Source organism: Micromys minutus, assembly GCF_963924665.1.
Source record: "Micromys minutus genome assembly, chromosome: 7".
In the NCBI taxonomy this organism is placed as follows: domain Eukaryota; kingdom Metazoa; phylum Chordata; class Mammalia; order Rodentia; family Muridae; genus Micromys; species Micromys minutus.
The window spans coordinates 66,494,884-66,516,775 of record NC_137976.1 but is presented as its reverse complement, the minus strand read 5'-3'; the positions used below and the strand labels follow the sequence as shown (position 1 = coordinate 66,516,775).

Here is a 21,892-nt window from a genome sequence, read left to right as displayed (position 1 = left end):
AGTGAAAATATGTAGACATGAGTACATACAACATACATACACACACATACATACACACATATGTGTAAGTCACATTGAGGATTTTGGAAAAGATTTGTGAACTTTATTGCATAATATTTACTATAATTGTTTATAATTATCTTGAAGTAAAAAAAAGGATAGTTGATTTAAAATGGCGTATAACAAACTTTTGAAATGGCTTCTTGATCCAGAGACTGGGATGCAAAGTTTGTGTCCCAGTAGCCAACTGTAAGTTCCTCTCTAAAAGATCCAGTTCTCTGTCCTGTGTTCTGCTAATATCTGCAGTCATAGACGAATATCTTACAGATAGTCATGTACTCATGATTACAATTAAAAATTAAATCTTCAAAGAATAACTTACAAAAATTAGCTTTCAGTGTAAGCACCTGTGTTTCTTTTGACACAGCATGCAAGTTTTATATCTTCACCAATTGCATAGCTCCACATGTTGGATATATTTAACACCCAGCCTTAACATAGAACTGCATCAAATAGTTTCACATGACCAAGGTATTGTCCACCTTAGCATTTCATATTCAACTGCTGCCCAAAGTGGAAGAGACAGACTACTTGTTGACCTCGGTACTTTTCCATCTTCTCTGCACATTGGCTTTTTCTGCTCTGGCTAATTCTTCTGTCAACCACTCATCTCTCTCTTTGGTCATGCAAAACTTACATCTCTTGATTTTATAGAGATGTTTATACATGTTCATTACAGATTTGTTTTGCTCTGTTCTCTACCATGACCTCCCAAAGTAGTGAGACAGTCAGACTCACTTTTCATTTCTAATATCCATAAGCTTCTTGGTGAGTTATGCATATTTTACTCATTATTTTTATATGTTTAACCTGGTCAAATAAATGTGTTGCTGAAATAGTTTGGTAATAATTTGCTAATAAACCTAGTGTTTTATTCTTCTACCCCATAAATAGAATATAGAATAAATGTTTGAAAGGGGAAATAGAAGATTGTTCTTATACACTATTAATTTGACTCTTTGTTATATGAATATCATGATTTAAGAGCATAAATAGTTTCATTCAGACATAAAATTAGCCTACTGATCATTATAGCAAATCACTACCCAGATTATCTAGGCAGATAATGTTCAAATTTGGAGAATATATCAATTGAGAAAGCTGAAGTTTCACTCTAGATAAACAGAGATGAAAGTCAAATTTAAAAAAAAAAAAGTATATTTAAGGTCCTAGCAATAAGATGAACAAATTGAGGTGGCATTAATTGGCATAGTACCCTGGTACTTGTTTATCCATTAGTTACCTGGAATTCTAACTTTAATTAAGCAATACCTCCACACATACACACCATGGTAAGCAACTAGTGATTAAACAGAGGAAGCCGTAGGTCCAGAAGCTTGAGTTTGTTGTCCTGAAATCCTATGCTGAAATTGTACTCATGTGAGGCATTATTAGTCTGAGGGTGAAATTTAAGTTCTGTGAACTCACTTCTGTATTCCAATGCCCCTTCTTACCTGCTGGAGGCAGAATGGGCAGATAATCAGTTGAAGCACTTATAAAATAGGTTTAATGATAGGTCGGAGTTGCCCTCAGACTTAATGAAGGGGTGTTTATTTTCTTTTTGAAATCTACTCTGTGTTGGAAAGTGTAAGGACAGCATACAATAACAATGCTATTAATTAAGAGAGAGGGATTTGATTTTTAAAAAAGACTTAATTGTCTAGCAGTGGAAGTTCTGTCCTACTCTAGGGCAGAATGCAGCCCGTGATACTTCCCAGAGAAACATCAGTTGTGTGTGTGTCTGTATGACTTTGTAGACTCCATGGTGTTTTTTAAATAGTTTCTGTTTTGATGGAATTAACCAGGGTCATAAATATAGAAACTATAATCTTAGCTTCATTTTTTTTTTTTTTTTTTTTTTTTGTCCTTTCAAGTTTCATAGAGACCCCAGCTCATTTCTCTTGGAAGGAAAGTTATTACCGATCCACCATGGCGCAGAGCACCCAGACAAGTGAGTTCCTCAGCCCAGACGTGTTCCAGCATATCTGGGATTTTCTGGAACAGTAAGTATCAAATAATCAAGAACTGTGCCATAACCGTTTAATAATAAGTGCACACAAATAGCTGCAGTACCATTTACTACAGATTATGTCTAGATCACTTTTTAAAAAGTTACGTTAGTCGAAATTTACTGCCTTTTATAATATCTCTGCATTAAAAATAAAGTAGCTTTCTTTTGTTATAGATTCCAAAACTAAAAGATTATCATTACTGCAAAGTAATATTACTGTAGATATTCTAAATGCCACCACCAACAATCCAAAACATCTTCACCAGTATCTAGTGTCCGTCATTCAATACCAATTCTTGCTTGAAGACTTAGCCTCTAAGAAGGTGACCCCCCCCACCCCCCCCCCCCCCCCGTCAGTAGTTGTTTTAACATTTCCATAAGAAATGTTAATTGGTGTGTTAATCAAAAACCGATTTTAGTCCAAAATACTGTTCTTTTTCCATTGAATTTCTTTAGCTTCTTTGTCAGAGATCAAGTGACCATAGATGTCAGTTCATTTCTGGGTTTTCAATTCTATTCCATTGATCTACCCACCTATCTCTGTACCAATACCAAGCAGGTTCCTTTTTTTTGTTGTTTGTTTGTTTTTTATCAGGATTGGTCTATAATACAGCTTGAGGTCAGGGATGGTGATTCCCCAGGAAATTCTTTCATTGTTGAGAATAGTTTTCAATATCCTGGGTTTTTTGTTATTCCAAATGAATTTCCAAATTGCTCTTTATAACTCTTTGAAGAATTGAGTTGGAATTTTGATGGAGATTGCATTAAATCTGTGGATTGCTGTTAGCAAGATGACTATTTTTCCTACCAATGGTGGTGGTACACCTGGCAGTCAGCACCAGAAGAATGCAAATCTATCTATTCTTATTTCCTTGTACTAAGTTCAAGTCCAAGTGGATCAAATACCTCCACATATGAAACTAATAGAAGAGAAAGTGGGGAAGAACTTAGAATACATAGGCAGGGAAAATTTCCTGAACAGAACATCAATGGCTTATGCTCTAAGATCAAGAATATACAAATGGAACCTCATAATGTTGGAAAGCTTCTGTAAGGCAAAGTACACTGTCATTAGGACAAAACAGCAATCCACAAAATGGAAAAAGATCTTTGCCAATCATACATCTGAGAGAGGGCTAATATTTAATATATACAAAGAACTCAAGAAATTAGACTCCAGAGAATCAACATATAAAGAGGACACATGTTCAACCATGTTCATAGCAGTTTATAATAGCCAGAAGCTGGAAGGATCCCAGATGTCCTTCAACAAAAGAATGGACACAGAAATTATGGTACATTTACACAATGGCATACTTTTCAGCTATTAAAAACAATGACTTCATGAAATTCCTAGGCAAATGAATGAAACTAGAAGCTATCATTCTGAGTGAGGTAACCCAGTCACAAAAGAATACTCATAGTGTGCATTTACTGATAAGCAGATAGTAGCTCAAAATGCTCAGAACACCCATGAAACAATCCACAGACCTTATGACTCTCAAAAAGAAAGAAAGTCAGAATGTGGATACCTCAGTCCTTCTCAGAATGGAGAAAAAATTACTAATGGGAGGAAATAAAGCAACAAATAGAGGAACAGAAATTGAAGAAAAAATCCAGAGAATGCCTCACCTGGAGATCCACCCCATATGCAGCCACCAAACCCAGGCACTATTTATGATGCCAAGAAGTCCTTACTGGCAGGAGCCTGATATGGTTGCCTCCTCAGAGGCTCTGCCAGAGCCATATTGATACAGATGAGAATGCTTGCAGCTAACAATCAGACTAAACACAGGGACCCCAATAAAGGAGGTAGAAAAGGATTAAAGGAGCAGAAAGGGTCTGCAACCCCATGGGAAGAACAACATTATCAACTAACCAAACCCTCCAGAGCTCCCAGGGACTAAAACACCAACCAATGAGTACAAATGGAGAGACCCATGGCTCCAGGTGCATATGCAGCAGAAGATAGCATTTTCTGGCATCAATGGGAGAAGAGGCCTTTGGTCCAATGAAGGCACATTTTCCCAGTGTAGAGGAATGCCAAGACCCTGAGGTGGGAGAGGGTGGTTGGGAGAGGGAGCACCTTCATGGAGGCAAGGGAAGGGGGGCTCCAAGTGGGGGAAGGGGATAGTATTTCAATGTAAATACAAAGAATATCCAATTAAAAAGGAAAAACAAAACATAAGAAAAGAAAAAAAAACTATTTTAGTCAGTTAACATGAAGATGGGAAAGGGAACACTTCCATGCTTACTACACACCTCTGAGCTTGTGGAATCTGAACAAAGCTCCCTCCCCTGTCTATCCATGTTAGCCCGTATGTCATACAACAGACATCGGGGCTCCTACTTGAGAAGTAGGATTTAGTTTCACGTTCCTCAGAATTTATGTAAGGTAAATGGTTGAGTTAAGATTCAAGCATGGGGTTTCAGCCTGGAAAACCTTGAAGCAAAAAATATCCATTGTTACTAGTCGGCTAACTGTGCTGCAGTCTCTTGCAATGGGTAATCCACACCTTCCTTCCTCCTTGTGCTAGGCCTATATGCTCAGTCCAGCCCATCGACTTGAACTTTGTGGACGAACCATCAGAAAATGGTGCAACAAACAAGATTGAGATTAGCATGGATTGTATCCGCATGCAGGACTCAGACCTCAGTGACCCCATGTGGGTGAGTGTGCTTCCTATTCCTGAGTGGGCGAGGCTATCCACAAATCATGATAGAGAGCTCTGATTCGACATCACCATTGCAAGGAGAACAAATGCCACTCACTGGGAAGGATTAGCTGGGTTTTTGTAGATTCTAGGTCTTTCTCAGCTTTCTGCCATGAGTAGAGACAGAGGGTGGAAATTATTTCTTATCTCGTGTTGTTTGCTTGTTTTTCTGAGGTGTTCTTCATGTTAAGCCTAAATTAGAGAGAGAAATGTCGCCAGGGTTTCCCCATTTGTAGAGAAGCAGACCCTGGACCTGATTCCACCCAGATCCATTCCAGAGTTGTGTATGATCTATGCACATACTCAGGAAGTAAAGCACAAAGAAACACACAAAAAATATACATAAGCTATTTGGGGGGAGGGGCTTTCCTACAGTGTAGCTCATGTTAGGACACTAGGTCTGCTACCTCTTCATTAAATATTGAAACCATACCAATGACTTGCACCTTTGGCTAGGTCAGGAGTATTACTGTTAATTTTGAAATAGATCCTGTAGTAAGGAAAAATACTCAGGTAATTCCAAGAAAAGGTGAACCTGCTTACAGAAGTTGTACGTTCTTGTACTCAAGAGATTTTTTTTTTTTTAACTCTTACTCTTGTCTACATAGGGATAGAAAAAGTTAGGAAGTTTAAGGTCACAGGCCTTTAAGTCCCCAGTCTGTCACCTTTATACTTCACACGAATGTACTTGGTTTCCTACTCTCCCAGAAGGTACACACCGTTCACCTTTCTCTAGATCCCTGTTTGTAAGTGAAAAGAATTTACAGTTGTCGTCAATTATAGTTGACTATGAATTGCCAACTTCTATATTAGTTCTGTTCCTATACCTGCTTATCTTTCTGTCTGTATACACGTATTTGGGTAGGAATGGCTGTTACATAGATGGGGCCAAATTCTAGGTGGCCCCATCAGCAGTCATGGCAAGACAGTGTGGTTGTGCAGGATGCCAGTCATTAATGTTCTGCTCTGTAAATTAGAAAGTAGAGAATCCAAGATGCCTAGCTCCACTCAACTGTAGTACGGCTGTGCGGGGCTTTCCACCACTTGGTAGCAGACTTTTTTGTTTCCATTATGGGTTAATTGCTAAATACTTTCTAAAGTCTACACATAAATTACTTTCCCCATCAATATAGTATTTTAATAAGTTGGGAATTCAGCCAGTTCTCTTCTCACTACACAAGAAATACAACTCTATAATGGGCATGAAGAGGCACGTCGGATTCTTAAGGACAGAAATTGAGAAATTTATCCTATGGTTTTCAGATTTTTGATATGGCTGAGAAATGGAATCATGATGTTTTGGTATAGTTATTAACAAAGGAAATTAAAGTGCAGATGTTAAACTAGGTTGCATTACTATAGATTCTGCATGACTTTAAAATTAAAATGTGCATTCTAATTATAAAGTTAATTATGAAAATTAGTTCTATTGGGATAGTGAATGAGAGGGAAATGTCTCAAAAAATTGTATTTTATTTTTTAAGTGCCTTAATGGGCTGTGATTCTGTTGTTTGACATATTGCTGTATTTCTCACATTTGTATTACTTTGGTTTTGTGTAAGCATGTCTTTAATATGTTTTACATATGGATTAAGTATTAACAGTTACACATTCTCCTCAGTGATGGACGCTGGCCAAACGAGTATTTTGTATTTATTTATTCTTTGAATAAAATTGATTAAATGGGAGGAAAAATGTAATTTACATTTGGAAAACTGGTATCATCAAAACATAACTTGAAGAATATCAAAAATTTGAAGAGATAAGGCTGAAATTTCCAACTACAAAAAATATATATGAGGAAAAAAAAGGAATATTAAAAACTAGAGTATCAAAAAAAAAAAAAAAAAAACTAGAGTATCGAGGGCTTGAGAGATGAGTCAGCCATTACATGTATAAATGCTTTTTCAAAGGACTGGGATTCTGTTCCCAGCACTGGCTCTGACTGAAACTGAAAGGCTCCTTTACAGTGGTTCTCACCCAAGGCTGGCCTACCTACCTCTTGGGGTTGCATATCAGATACCTACACATCAGATATTTACATTAAGATTCATAACAGTAGAAAAGCCACCGTTAGGAAGGTGGCATGAAGAGCACGTGTGAAAGGGTTGTGACATTGGGAATGTTGAAAACATGCTCTAAAAAATGTTATTCCCTTTTACGCATTTGTTAGAATTTACCAATAAAATCATCTAGGGATTTTCAGAAATCAGAAATTAAATTTCTTCATGAGTCTATCAATGTTATTTTATCTTGGAGAAGTCTGAACAAAATATAGTTTTGAGAAAATGATTAATTGAATCGTAGTTGCTGAGCCCATGCACATAGAATTGTATGAAACATTTCCTTTATATTCTATTAATATCAGAAAGATATCTACTTACATATTCATTATTCGGTTGGAAACCTTCAGTACCAGAGACTTACTGATTTTGTTTAGCTTTCAGTAGAACACCTCACATTTTACTTAAACTTCTTTTTTTTTCTTAAAGTTTTCTCTGGCCAACCTCATATTCTCTGGTTTGCATTTCTACCTTTGGTTTTATTTTCCACCCCCTCCGCTTATGTTTTTCCTAAATATTCTTTTCTCTTTCTCCTCCATCCTTTCCTCTTTTTCTCTTCCCATCTTTGTCTTCCCCCTTATTTCTTTGTCTTTTTCCTCTTCTTTCTCCTCCACCCTGCTTCTCTTGCTTTTTTTTCTTACCAACAGCCATCACTTTATCAAAGCATAATGTCTAAGCTTCCTCAATAGAAATTTGTATTATTGAGTTGATATCTCTTTGTTTCCCCCCACCCCCCGGGGATTTAGCATGACAGCAATAAATTTCACAGCAGATACTGCTTTAGCTACATCCTAGAGACACTGATGTGATTAATGTGTTTCTCAGTTACTGTTTAGTTTTAAATATGTTTACATTTTGGGGGGGGGGCATTTCAAATTTGATCCATTAGTGTTTAGAGTATAGCATTGAAACACAAGACGGTGTACTGGTGTACTCTGCTTTTGTTGTGTGGGAAGTTCTATAGTAGCAACTGGATCCAGCTGGTTTGGGGATCTATAGAGACCTACATCCTTTCTGGTGTTCTGTCTTCTGTTTTGTTGACTACAGAGTGTTGACATTTCCAAGCAATAACTATGGATCATTCCCCCTTGTCAAATAATCAAGTGTTTTCTACATATGTGTTGGGTAAATGATATCTAAAATCAGTAATATTCATGATGACTTGACCCTTTCTATAATTGTGTAATCCTTCTATTAATTTCTGCTAGTATACCTTTGTCTGTCTACTTTGCCTCAAGTAATAATTCAGTGAACTGAAATTTCTAGCTATCTGCTGTTTGTCTGAGTATTCTTTCCTTCGGCATTTTCCTTATCATTTCATTTGACATTAATTTCTCTTAATATTATGTAATTGGATGGCTTGCATGCATTATGACGATTTGTGCCATTTGCTGTGCACCCTGTGTATATTAATGGAAGACGTGTGTCCTCTTACTGTGGTCATTTTCTGTTTGTTCGATCTATCATTCCTGTTCCATTTATTTGGCTGTTTTAGAGTACTTGGCCTCTTTTATTTAATATTTTATTTGAATTCACGTATTTTGTCTTTAGTTGTCTTTGAAGAGTTTAGTGGTGATTCTAAGAGTCTTGGTTTTTAATGCCAACCAGCAAGAAGTAGCACAGAAGAGACTGTAGAATGGAATATGGAAACTCTTGGCCTCTTTGTACTGTTGGCACACATCAGCAGACACTAAACATTACACCAGAAGCTGGCATAGATTTCACTTTTAAGTCCCCAAGCAGTGAACTCAAAAGAAAAATTATGGGCTAGTTTTGAGTACAATTCCTAACAGCTCTGGTGCTCTTGCTTCAGGGAAAACTATAATTCTCATGGTGCATTGCTAAGAAAATGCTAGAACTCCCTCTAGTCACTGTCAGTTGCCAGAGTGGTTTTATTCAAGGAAAACAGAACCTATGCTTCTAAGCAGAGCAGTAAGACTGCCAAAACTCTCATTCAGATTCTTGAATCTATGGGAGTTTTTAAATTACACTCTAATTTCTGCCTTTCCCCTCTGCCCCAGCTTGCAGGTTCCACATGTGCCCATGAATGTACTCACATAGAATATACTTTGAACCACATTAACATTATAATATTAGAGAATCAAGGCAGTGCAGCTTTTGGCATCTATGTTGACTTAAGTCTTCCTCTAGCAAGTTTTACGACTAAAGTATATATTAAGTATATACCTTCTGAAAAATACCTATTTTGAAGTTCCTCAAGGAAATTACTCTTGAGTAACTTAAGTCAGACTGAGGAGTTAGTAACTTATGCACATGCCTTCTCCTGGCTTCAAAAGGTTCTGATGTGCTAGGCAAGAAGTAATCATTTGTCAGTTGCTCTGTGTCCTTGTCTCCATCCAGGCTTCTAAGATGTGCATTATCTGCTGAATACGCTGATCCAATGGGCAGAACTTACTACAAGGAAGGAATCATTCCGTTTCTTCTCTTCATGTTCTTGGCTTCCTGGAGCCCTCTACAGTCCTTTCTGTATCACCCCCATCCTTTGATCCCATCCTCTTTCCTACAACACTTACACACTTGTCTGATCATTTAGGTAACTGATCCAATCAGTGTAAGTAGATTTGGTGATAATCTTTCAAAAATGTTCAGTGAGTTCATCACTATGAAGTTTTCCACGATTTACCTTTCATTGCCAAATTGTATCATGGGATTTATAATGAAAACAAGTGGTGCTGGATCTTTCATTTCCAGGTTTTCCTCATTTTGGTTTTTCTTGATTCTATTTCTATATTAAGGTCTCACTCAGTATTCTGTAATCGTTCCCACCATTGGTATTATAACGGAAGTTGTAAGAGGATTTATTTATTTCATCTTTAAGAACCTTTCTCATATTCATAAAGGCAGTTTTAAGGCATTTTTCTTATGTTTTAACTGTTTTGCAATTTTCAGAATCTATTATGGTGGGGTTGTTGGCCTCAAGTGGAAACACATTGTTGTAGCTTTTATTGTTATTCTATCGTTATGCTGGAGTCTGGCCATCTGGGTTTACAAAGATTATAATTCTTGCTGATGTCTGGTGTTGTCTTTGTTGAGTGGGTGTTTTGGCTCTTTGGTTTCTGTTGTCCACTGGTTCTTGGGAGAGTGTTGTAACCCTGTGCTGCCTGGTTGGAAATTCTGGTATTCTGATAGGTATGATCACTGGGGGGTTCCAGATAGAATGTGGTCCTGCTTCCCTAGCTGAAGAATCATAAATAAATTTTATAAAATTCTCTTTTTTATTTCTGTTATAGATCTTATTTACTTATCCTGACACACACACACACATACACATACATGCACACATGCACATTCACACACACCCTTAATTGCTATAATACAGATCGTTCAGATTTATCACATTTTAACTTTTCTGTTGGTAGAATATTTTTAAAGAAAAATTTAGATATGGATATTCTCTTATGATAGATATTTAAATGCATAATGACTGGGTAAAATTGTCTATAAAATGGGCCAGTTTCCTTGAATTTTTCTTTTATCATGTTCTCTGTTTACATTTCAGTTAGTTGTGCAGGAGTGCCTACAAACTGGACATCATTTTGGTGATACAGTATCTTCTAGAGAAAGAAAACCCCAAATATCAGTAGGAGCCCAAAGTGTCCAGTGATTTGCACATCATGCTTAAATGTCTCCTTTGGTGGCACCCTTCTTTTCAGTCAAGTTATCTGTAGGATTCATAAGAATAGATATGTGGGCTGAAAAGAAGTTCTCTTGGAGACTGGAGCAGCTCCTCAATGCGTGGGCAAGAGCGTCTGAGACAAGGACAGAATGGCAAAGCCATGGTGGAAACACGGTGTGTACAGTGTCCAGCATTCATCCTGGGCCCAGGAATGGCTACGAAAGGTTCCCCCTTTCCTTAACTTTCTCGTAGAAGCTCTAGTAATCCACTCAGCTGGTGAGCTGTGTAGTTTATTCTGTGAAAATAACTGAAACACGGCAGCAAGGAAACATTTCACTAAACAAAAATCCCCATGGTGTGTAATCACCTATGCTGCTTAAAAGGATGCTCACCGTACCCTTAGTTTAGACAGAGCTCAGACGTCTCTCCGAAGGCAGACTGCTTTTCTCTTTGCTTCTTTGTTTGGCCTAGCCAATAGGAAGACATCATTTTGTTCAGGAGTGCCAAGGGAGCGACTTTACCTTAAACACACATATGCATTTCAACCTTGAACAAACAGGCTGCTTAATAAAATGAGGGCAAGGGTTTTCTTTTCTTTCTTTCTTCTCTAGAAATTCACAAATATCACTTGACAGCTGACAGCTCTTCCCTTACTAAAGAGGCTGTTTGCTTTCTGCTTTGGTGTTTGGGTAAACTGCAGCCCACACTGGCAGAGAATGTATTGCCTAGGGGAAGGTGTTTGCTGTCCCTGTGTTTAATCTGAAAAGAAACCCTTTTCCTTCTCTCCCTCCCTCTCCTTCTGCAGAGGGAGAGTTCAAAATGATAGCCCCAGGGGAATAGTTTCCTTAACACCTGTCTGTGGTGTAACCTCAGCAAAGTTACTTAAGACACAGTGCTCAGTGTGTCCGAATTCACAATGAAGAAGTTGAAAAGGACAGATAAACAGACAGGGATTTCAGCAGACAAGGGGAGCTGATGGTGACCTTGCATCTTCTTAAAACTTTAGCAGGTTGACATCCTAGCATTCTGACTCACAAAGAAAGAATACAGGCTTTCCTTCAGCCGGGAACTATCCTCTCAACCTGAAAAGCATGGAAAACTCTTAAAAGATTAACAGAACTTGGGAAACGTTCTTCTAGTGGCTGTTACACCTTTCCACAATGAAAAGACAGCTAAGAGCCAAATGACCTTTGGAACATTCCTGATAAACGTGATCTGGGGGTGACCCCAGCTTTCTAAGCCTCCAAATCAGCTCCCTTGGCTTCTGGGAGACATAATATAAAGGGTTCAGCCTCTTGAATTAAACAGCTAACTTTGTGTTGGCGACCCTGCTTTGTCATTCATTATTTTGGTCCTCTTAGAAAAAGCACAAGATGATTTTGAGTCTCTGTCTCCCAGACAGCGGAAGGAAGTTACTGATACCGACTCCTCACAGTAGACAAAACTTTGGAGACGTCAGTTTTGCACATAAAGTGGTCAAGACAATACTGTTTATGGGTCTGGCAGTCAATGGGAGCCTTTGTATGGTTAAAGTGGGATTCCTTTAAAAAAGAAAACCTGTGAATTTTTTCATCCCAAATGCAGCAATTATCAATGAAGAAAGAAAATAGTAAAAATTTATGCATTCTTTCTTTTTAAAACCAGGTGTTACTTGCTGTCAAATGGGATTTGGCCACTCTTTCCTACTTAAAGTTAGATGGAGCTGGAGGTTTTCTGGTTTAGTTTGTATTCGTTTGCCTTTTTGTTTTATTTTTCAAACCATAGCCAAAGTTTCAAAGCAGACAGACTTCCTTTGAAAAGCAGTATAGATTTTTTTTTATGTTTAGGCCCCATAGAACTCACTAAAATCCAGGCATTTCTTTTATTCAATAATTTGTGCGTTCTCACTTGTCATTGACTGGTTCTACAGTATTCGTCTCCAGGGGACTGATTAGGAACATGAACTTTAGTTGCTCAACACACAGATACACCCGGGTATTAGCATAATAGTGAGGTCAGTTCTAAATAGATCCGAGATATGGTTTCATTCTTAAAACATCCTCTGAGGACCAACAGCATCAAGGTTACTCAGAAATTTAACAGCTGGGAATTCTTGGCCATCACTCCAGATACAGAATCAGAAACGAATAGGAAAATGCCATTATCTGTCATTCCACGGACAATTCTACCCTGTAGAGGCTTGTAACGAACACCTTGAACTGCTTGAGCACGTATTTAATATATGTTTTCATAGGGAAAAAACTCATTCTGTCTGTATGTATGTATGTATGTGTGTGTGTGTGTGTGTGTGTGTGAGAGAGAGAGAGAGAGAGACAGAGACAGAGACAGAGAGAGAGAGACAGAGAGAGAGAGAGAGAGACACAGACAGACAGACAGATACAGAGAGAGACTGGGCAAAGATACAGAACTGTAAGAACAGAGAGGAAACTTCTAGATCAGTGTCTACTCTAAAATGGGTATTTCTAACCTCATTAAATATGTGCAAAGGTTTACTACATTATGGAATTTAGAAAATTAACCAGGCATGGTGCTTGGGGGCGCATATTATGCAGCAGCAGTTATGTGGGAGAAGGAGGCATGAGTATCACTTGAACTTCTGAGTTTGAGACTACCCTGAACACTGAAGGAAGACCTCATATCAAAAAATAAATCAAAGGTTAAGTGTAACTATTTATAAAATATATCTACTGGATTTTGACCTATATATTTTTTGTCAGAAAGGAGTAGGTGAATTATATTACCTCCAATTATATTTTAAAAATTATTAATTTAAAAAATGTCATGCCATGCATCTTGGCTATATTCTCTTTTACCGCCCACCTCGTGTTGTCTTAAGAAATTTAAAATGTCAGCACATATTCATAATTGAACAAGTGTGTAGTGATAGTCTGCAGGATTCACGACTCTCTCTTAGAGGTTTGCAGAAAAATATTTGCTAATTGAGTAATGAGAAATGAATAGAAAAGAAGAAAAATGCGAACTTTCCCTGGAGTAATAGGCCAGCGTTCAGTGAGATGCAGTGATTGCTGTGACTCCAGGGACGACTGTTAACAGTGAGCGTTTTATTGGTTTGTATCAAGCTGAAACCTGCAGCTATGCTTAGTCTGCAAAAGTAACTGAAAAAAATGGGAATAAATAATCTCCTTCCAAGGAGCCTCCAAGTTCCAAGGGAAGGAACTTCCACAAACAACCCTTGTTGGGGTGGAAAGGGCTCAGTCCAGCAGGAAGACTCTAAGTATGTGTGACACCAGCAGGAATGCTGATGAGCTTGTTTCTATTGGCAACCTGAAGAAATAATGTCATTTAGAAGAAAAAACAAAAAACAAAAAGTATTCCTGGAGATGGGAGTGACTGAAGACCAGGATTTAGCTGAAATCCATAGAACACTGAATGTAAGGCAATGGATAGCAGAGTTTACAAAGAATGGAAAGTTGCCTAGTGACTCAGATGACAATTTGACAATTCCTGGTCAAGAAGAAATATAGCTCAATGGGTAGATGTTCGGATTCTGTAAACCCTACCTCTCAGTTACCCATTACTGCAGGGGTGGAGTATACCTGGCTGTTGCCAGGTAACTGAGGGGTGGGGTTTATAGAATCCCAACCTTAGAACCCTTGAGTAGACTGCACAGTTCTGGGTTCAAGTGTGAGCACTTCATGAAGCAGGCATGGTGATATGTGTGTGTTGTCAGTATTCAGTGTGGTGATGTTATGATAGGATCGTAGCTTATAACTGGACAGATCACACCAGGCCAAACAGACGTCCACTGAGGACGACAGAGACAAAGTGGGGGGAAAGAGAAAGAGAAAGAAGAAAAAGAGGAGGGGGCAGGGAAGATTAAACTGTGACATAACTGCTCCCAGGTAAAGGTGGGAGCTAAATAAAATGTATGCTCGGAATTTTTGGCTGTTGCTGTGGCAACAGATGTGCAGTTCCCTGTTGCCATATGGATGACATCACCACTAGGTTTGGAGGCAAAATCAATTCCTGATACTAACACTCAGCAGGTAAAACTGGGAGCACTAGAAACTCAAAAGCCACCCTACATAGCCAGTTTGAGGCAAATATAGAATCCTTGAGACCCAGTGTCAAAAACAAGTAACTAAAATCCCCAAACATACAAAACAGAAAAGCAGTTTCTTGGAAACTGAAACACAGAGCATACCCAAGGACCATCGGTATGAAGCCCCTCTTAAGTACATTTGAGAAATCAATGACATCCACCTTAAATTCTACAAGCAAAAAGAAAGAAAAAGAAAAAGAAGAAGAAGAAGAAGAAAGAAAGGAAAAGAAAAAAAGAATGTAACAATGGGGAAATAGCTGAGTCTGGATCAGTATAATAAAAGAGTTATAAGCTGTGTCCTTGCTCAGCTGGGCATCAACAGCTAAAAGTGGGCAGGAGTGATGTAAGGAGACCGACCATACATGCCCGTGGTCTCCCTGTGTGCTCTCTCTGGCTCATTGTGAAGAAGAGCCAGTATTGGGACTAATGATCCGGTCCACCTTTCGAATTAGTCCCTACTCATCTTGCCCATAGTTATTGAGAATAGACTGCTCAGGTAGCAGCAGAGATAAAAGTAAGCGTTCTCTTAGTTCTCTTAGTTTCAATAAAAGGAACAATTACACGTCTCACTGACTGTGATACAAGAGCCATGTTTAAGGAGTGCTAGGAACTAGGGATAAAAACAGAGCTAAGAAGAACCAGTGAGTGTATTATTTCTGATTAGAAGGGTCACAGAGACCTCTCTAGGGCTTGACGTTCACGCCTTCCGTGCACACTGGACACACCTCCTAGAGGTTCTGGAGTCCTCCAAACCCTTGACACTCCACTTCACTTGAGGACTCCAGGTGCCCACCGGAAGTAGCCTGCCTGCAACTTCATGGGTTTAATTGTCGCCTCTTCTGTCTGTTAACCTTATTCTTTGTGTTTAGAACAGATGTATGGCTCTTTGCTGTATTGATAAGATAATCAAAACAGCAACAATAACAAAGAAGGAACAGGTCTAGCTCCTTTTCGTCTACTCACCTTCCTGCCAAGAAGCTGAGGGCTCTTAATGCATATTACTTAAGTCAGTTTTTGACACACCTTCTCAAAGCAGTGAAAAGTGAGCAGGTATTCTTCATGGCTGACTGCTGTAGCTCTGTGCCGCAGGATAGATAGTGAAAGAGAAACTATATTAGAGATAAAAGCGTGATTTCTCCTCTTCACCCTTGCCGCCTTCTTCTCTTCAAATCAGTGCTAGCTGACCTTGGAAAATGTGGCTTGGTAAAGTGACCTCTTCCTTAGATGTCTGGGCTCTGTAGCCCATCGTTTGGGGACAGAAGGAGCTTTACTGGGACAGTCTGGTGTGAGTGATGGCTACACTGGGTGAAAGGAATGGGAGTAAGGCACTTTAGCTGCTGAGTTACAGACATGCAGCCAGCTCCCTATTTGACCGTGCCATTAGAAACAGGCATCTTAGATGCTTGAAACTGACCCGATAAGGGGAAACTAAGGAGGGTTGGGAGAACAAAAATCATCCTTTCTGTGAATAATTGAGAAAGGAGCCAAGAAGCCCAATATGCCATCTGTTTCTTCAAAACAAAGCATACATCATGTGTAAGATCGAGCTCTGGGCTGTTGGCTGCCATGAGAAGCATTTTAGGTTTGGGGCTCTATGATACAAAACATGTTTAAAAGCACACAATCCTCCGATGCTGTCAAATTCGGGTAAGAAACTCTGGCCTGGGAGTCATGAGTCTTGGGTTGTAGCCTCCTCCACCCTGCTGACACTGATGGCTGTCTGTCTGTTGACAAACACTCATCACTTCTCCCTCGGGATTTCATTTCCTTGGGGGTGAGTAAGATCACAGGCTCCAGCTGCACGGTGCTCTTCCTCTCATCCTTGGTGATGGCCGCATTTGCCATTCCTTTGCTGCTTCTGATTTCTGTCTGACTGGGACACCTCTAGTGAAGCAGTGTGGTCATGCCAGAATCTAAACGAACCATTGCTACAGTAAAACCTCTTCTAAATAACACCTGCCTGGCCGAAAAAAAAAAAAAATCAAGATTTTGGAATAGCATCCATCTTGTTTTGTTTTTCTGGCATGGGGTGGGGTGGAGCGGTGAGTGGTTCAAAAACCTAAAATAAAAGTCACTTTTTTTCTGTCTGAGAAAATGCCTGGTTCCCGGTCTGCCTTCTGGGAGAGGATGTTGGGCAGCAACAGCTTGCCTTAGTAATGATTAGTCATAAAGTGAGTCCTGTCTGGAGTGGTGGAAAAGAGAGGAAGGTACGTTTTGGGGCTCTCCACTCCCTCACTGAAGCTGCCTCTATCTTCCTGGCCAGCCCCAGGCAGTGTTCCTTCCAAACAAGGACCTGCCTAACCAGTTCATTGGAATGTCTTTCCACAGACTATCTCCTCATTGAGATTTCTTCTGAAATTGAAACCCTCTAAAGGCATAAATCACGTTGCTGTTTTAAGCAGTGAATGTTGCACAGAGCAACCTGCTCCCATTGCTTTGCCTTTGAATCCACAGAGCTATCCACAGAAGGAAAGAACAAAGGGAAAGTGATTAGGCCCACGCTGCCTTCTTCAGCTCAGAACTTCTCTGGGTTCATTTGTTCTAGGGTGGCAGGGATTAAGTCTGCTTGATGTAATCTTCCCTCCCATTGCACACCTCTCTCTGTCCTCCCCCCTGCAGCCTCTGGCTGGCTTTATGAAGATATTTACTGTATGTTTTCTTCGCTGGTTGGTGCTTTGGGGTCAGCAAATTATACGCTGTGAGGCAAAAGGTCTTAATTACAATCATCATACACCCAACCATGCAAAAGTCTGTAAAAAAAAAATATTTTACCCTGATAAACATCGTGCCCGTGAACTTCAAGGCTTCAAAACTACTTCAGTAACTAATGGCATCTGAAGCCATAGCTGAAGAATTGGTGTGTTTTTCTTCCCTTTTCATAATCTGACTGGTTTCTTTATTTGGCTCTCCAAAAATAAATAAATAAAGTAATAAAAGAAAAAAAAATCATCTTGAACAGTACTGGCTGAGATTATCTTTGTTTTTTAATATATATATATTTGTTTATTTTAATTATTGTTAATATTCTTTAATCTGTTTACACAGTCCAGTCATTATGTCCCTCCAGATCTGCCTTCTGATAGTTCCTCATCCTATCTTCCCCCCTCATCTCCAAGAGGATGTCCGCACCAGATCTCCCCACTTCCTGGAGCCTGTAGTCTCTCAAGGGTTAGGTGTGCTTTCTTTCACTGAGGCCAGAGTACACACTCCTAGGCTGTATACGTGTCAGGGAGCCTCATATCAGCTACTGTATGCTGCTTGGTTGATGACTCAGTGTCTGAGAGATCTCAGGCACCCAGGATAGTTGGTCTTTTTATGGGGTCGCCTTCCTCATCAGTTTCAAAGCAAGATCATTTCCTTACCCTCATTATGTGTAGTTTTTAATCAAGTAGAGATGGTTTGTGTTTGGTATTTTCAGTGAAGTGGGAGTTGGGGTGGGGATCTCGTAGGGGACCCAGGTTCAGTTCCTAGTACCCAGGTGGTGGTTCATAACCATCTGTTACTCTAGTTCCAGAGAATACAGTCTCCCATTCTAGCCTTCATAGGTCCTAAGCATACACAGTAGACATGCATAAGTACAAGCAAAACACACACATAAAATAAAATGAATCACATCCATCCTTCTCTAAAAGGTGAAAATATGTCTATTTCTTAATCAGTTCAGTCGTATATAAGCTGAATTGATTGATTGTTTCTATTCATACCTAAACATGGATGAACTAAGGCATTTTCTTTGCCAAATTTTGCTTTTCAAAATATCTTCAGAGTCTCCTGAATTGGTTTTGGTTCTCTTATCTCTCTTAGTACAGAGTCATGATACCAGCAGGACCCATCAAGGTCAGCTCATGGCTGACAAACCACACATACTCATCTATGTCATATAGATCATACGTTGCTTTACTGACTAAGAGCCCATGGGGACAAACCTTCACTGGCTGACCTGCAAGGCATGTTTAGATATAAGCATCCTTGTAAGCAGATTGTAGTACAAGAAGCAAACTGCAGAACCTATGTTCTGATTATAAATTCTCCAAGCATTTAACTATGTAAACTGTGAGTCCCATGAACTGACTCATGTCACTAACCCAGCCCAATTTTGATTTATCACTAAAGAATCGATATCCAAATCTAGATGAGAGATTTTCTAAAGAATTGTATGGAAATGTAAAAATACATATGGTATGTTGATATATTAAATTAACTACATAATATTTCAACATTAGATATTGGTTTTAAAAATTGATTTGGGCTCAGTGTTGAAATAACATGAGCATAATAGTAACTACGAGTTTGAGGATTTTTCTCTCCATGTTTTGTCTGTGACCTTAGGTGGTCTTGCACATGCCACCAGCATCTGTCAAAGTCAGGTAACAAACTGCAGGAGCCAATCTTTTCCTTCTGTCATGTGGGGTTGGGGGACTGGCCTCAGAAGGACAGGTATGTTTACAGATGTGGATGGGGGAATTTTATTGTAAATTCAGCACAAAAGCTAGTTCATGTGGCTTTTGGAGACCTGTCTAGTCCCGGTCTTCCACTTCCAAGTTACAAGACACAGACAAATTACGTCAACACCCCATGTGTTTTTTCTCATGTGTAAAATGGGGATCATAATAATGCTCCGTCTTGGGCTGATATATTAAATCAGAACATGTATGGAAAGTCCTAAGTATTGTACTAACATAAGTGTCTAACAAATGTTCTCTGTTTTAATCCTGTGGTTATTTATACAAATATGGCCTTGTATGTAGGTATCACATATGAGTTTATTTTACATGCATATGAGCTTGTAGGTCCCTGAGTGCCTGAATTCAGAGGCCAGAGGAAGACATAGGGCATTTTTTATCATTGTGTACCTTGTTGCCTTGAAACAGGGTCTCTTGCTAGCTAAACCTGGCCTTAGGCAGACTAGCCAGGGAGCTGGGAGGATCTACCTGACCCCACTTCTCAGTGCGGTCATGCCTGGCCTTGTTCATGGGCACTAGGGATTTGAACTCATGTCCTGCAACTTACATAGCAAATGCCCTTATGCCAACCCCCTACCTTTGCAGATATGTAGTTTTTAAAAGTATCTGGTGTTGCTACTTTAATAAGTTTTATTATCTTCAAAATCTTTGGTTCTGTGTAATGATCCAGTTGAATAAGTGTAGAAAGTTATTTGGGGCTAAAAGGAAATATTTTCCTTTAATTGTATTGCTAATTAGTCTATTTGAGAATATTGGACTTTAAAGGTCATGTATACACATCTGGCTGTGATTGATTTGTGAGAAGGCAGAACCCTCTCACAAAGAAAATAAAAATTCTTTGGTTGGATAGTTTTTAATCCCAGAACTTGGGAGGCCAGGCTGGTGTACAGAACAAATTCTAGGATAGCCGGGGCTACACACAGAGAAACCCAGTCTTGAAAAACCAAAAATACTAATACTAACTAATAATAATAGCCTTTGTCCATAATTAACCCAATGGACAACACTAATCTTGTCTCTGGTTAATAACACAGTTGTAATAAATATGTGTGAAGGTAGTTTCTAAGCACTGCAAAAGCTTCATCAATAGAATGCAAATTTTAAATGACTGTACACACATGAACTTCAAAAGGCTCTCTACTGTGCTAACTCAGGCAGTGACATTGCCTCAGAGACTCCTTGGGCCTTAATTCAGTGCCAACATAATATGAACATTACTGGTCCTTATTTTAATGTTACTTTCTTTTTCTGATAACCTTACCTAGGGTGATGACTCAGTTTGGCGGAAAGTGTTTATCACAGAATGAAAATTTGTCTCCATTGATGGTATCTAAATAATGAATCACAGATTGGTTCATGATTTGCAGCAGATTTGCTCAAAGCTCCAGAATACAGAAACATTACAAGCCTGGCACCCAGCAGTGTTCAGCAAATGTCTGATGAGTGGTTTGGGTTAGAGATCATATTACTACCAAAATTTGTTAGCTCGTTCCATAAAGAGGTCCATGTCAAGTCAAGTGTTGGTGATGTTTACCATACATGTTTAGTTTTTTTCCCAGTGTTCTATTTCTTTCCTGATTCTAGCATCGAGGCCTGAACTCAGGACTTCACACATCTGAACGCATAATTCTGTTGACTGTAGTCTCCTAGCCCAGATTTTCCTAATGTAAGCTTTAATGAGCATGTGTGACTTCAGGGATGGCTTTTGTCCACCTCAGTAGATGTTATGCCATCCGCATATGCTTCCTCCTGTTTTTTTCTTGAGTCAAAATGTGTAGACACATGAAAAATGTTTCTTGGACAGCAACTGAGCCATTCGCAATATAAGTAAGCAGCAGAAGGGTGGGCATTTGGGACTTATCAAAAGGCATTGTGCCTAGAAGGCTGTTCTTTTTTTCCTTTTGATCTTTCATTTTTAAAACCACTTTTCTTCAAGTTTATGCAAATTTAAAGTGTCCAGTCCAAGTCATCAATGCCACAGATTGTTAGGCAAGATGAAAATTTTAATGTTGCCCTTTTTTTTTCTTGAAATTGTGAGTCACTTCCACTATACAAATTATACAAGATGTCAGAAGCTGTCACTGGAACAAACCAAAATTAATCAGTTATCTACAAAATCCAGAGAGGCCTTTGCCCATGGTGAATTTGTTAACTTCTTCCTATGGATACTTCCCTTTCTAGTGTTCAGCAGGATTGATGGCAAGCACATCAGAAACCCTGTTTGTGTGAGTGCAGCAGTGATGGATGCAGCTCCCATTTCCATGTCTGATTGTAAGGATTTGGAAGCATCCCTTTGATGTAGCAAAAAAAAACAGCTAATGAAGATAGTTAACTAAACAAACTATATTATACCACATCTAGGTATTCACTGAGACATTCAGCTAATTCACTTCTGGTGCCTGACCCAAACTTAGGCTCCCAAGCAGAACACCTATTTTGAATTTACCGGAAACCCAGGTCACATAAGCTCACCCTCTTTCTCAGGATGACAATATCAGGACAGATGGTGACAATTTTCTGGCATCTGAAGCCTTGTTACTGATAAAGACACCGATGCCCAGTAAAGGAAGGGTCTAGTCCAAAACTACACAGCCAGCTGACAGATAAGCCAGTCAGATGTTCAGGTCCCTAACTACAGGATCTGTCCTTTAAAATTATGCATCTCTGTTTTATTTCTTGAAGCTAACCCTCATTCAGCACTAATACAAATGTCATACCACCAGCATTGTGTAAGACCTTTCCTCTCAGATAGTTAGTGCTTATTCAATGCCAAGTTTGGTGCCTGGACTGCTGTGCTTCTGTACAACGTGGAAAGTTACAGTTCTCAAGACTGTAGTAGTTGGTTTCTATACACAGCCATAAGGCTACCTCATCGCCCAGC

General features: G+C 39.2%; 1 protein-coding gene across 4 annotated transcripts in view; it reads left to right on the top strand.

Annotated features, from left to right (window-relative positions):
- TP63 (tumor protein p63) overlaps positions 1-21,892 on the top strand; it is a gene marked incomplete at both ends in the record, with an annotated part of 205,897 nt that overhangs the window by 79,278 nt on the left and 104,727 nt on the right. For all 4 annotated transcript variants that reach the window (XM_080919390.1, XM_080919389.1, XM_080919394.1 and 1 more), the window contains 2 exons: positions 1,935-2,063; positions 4,609-4,741. In XM_080919390.1, the coding sequence (XP_080775516.1) occupies positions 1,935-2,063; positions 4,609-4,741 (262 nt within the window). The remainder of the gene's footprint in view (positions 1-1,934; positions 2,064-4,608; positions 4,742-21,892) is intronic.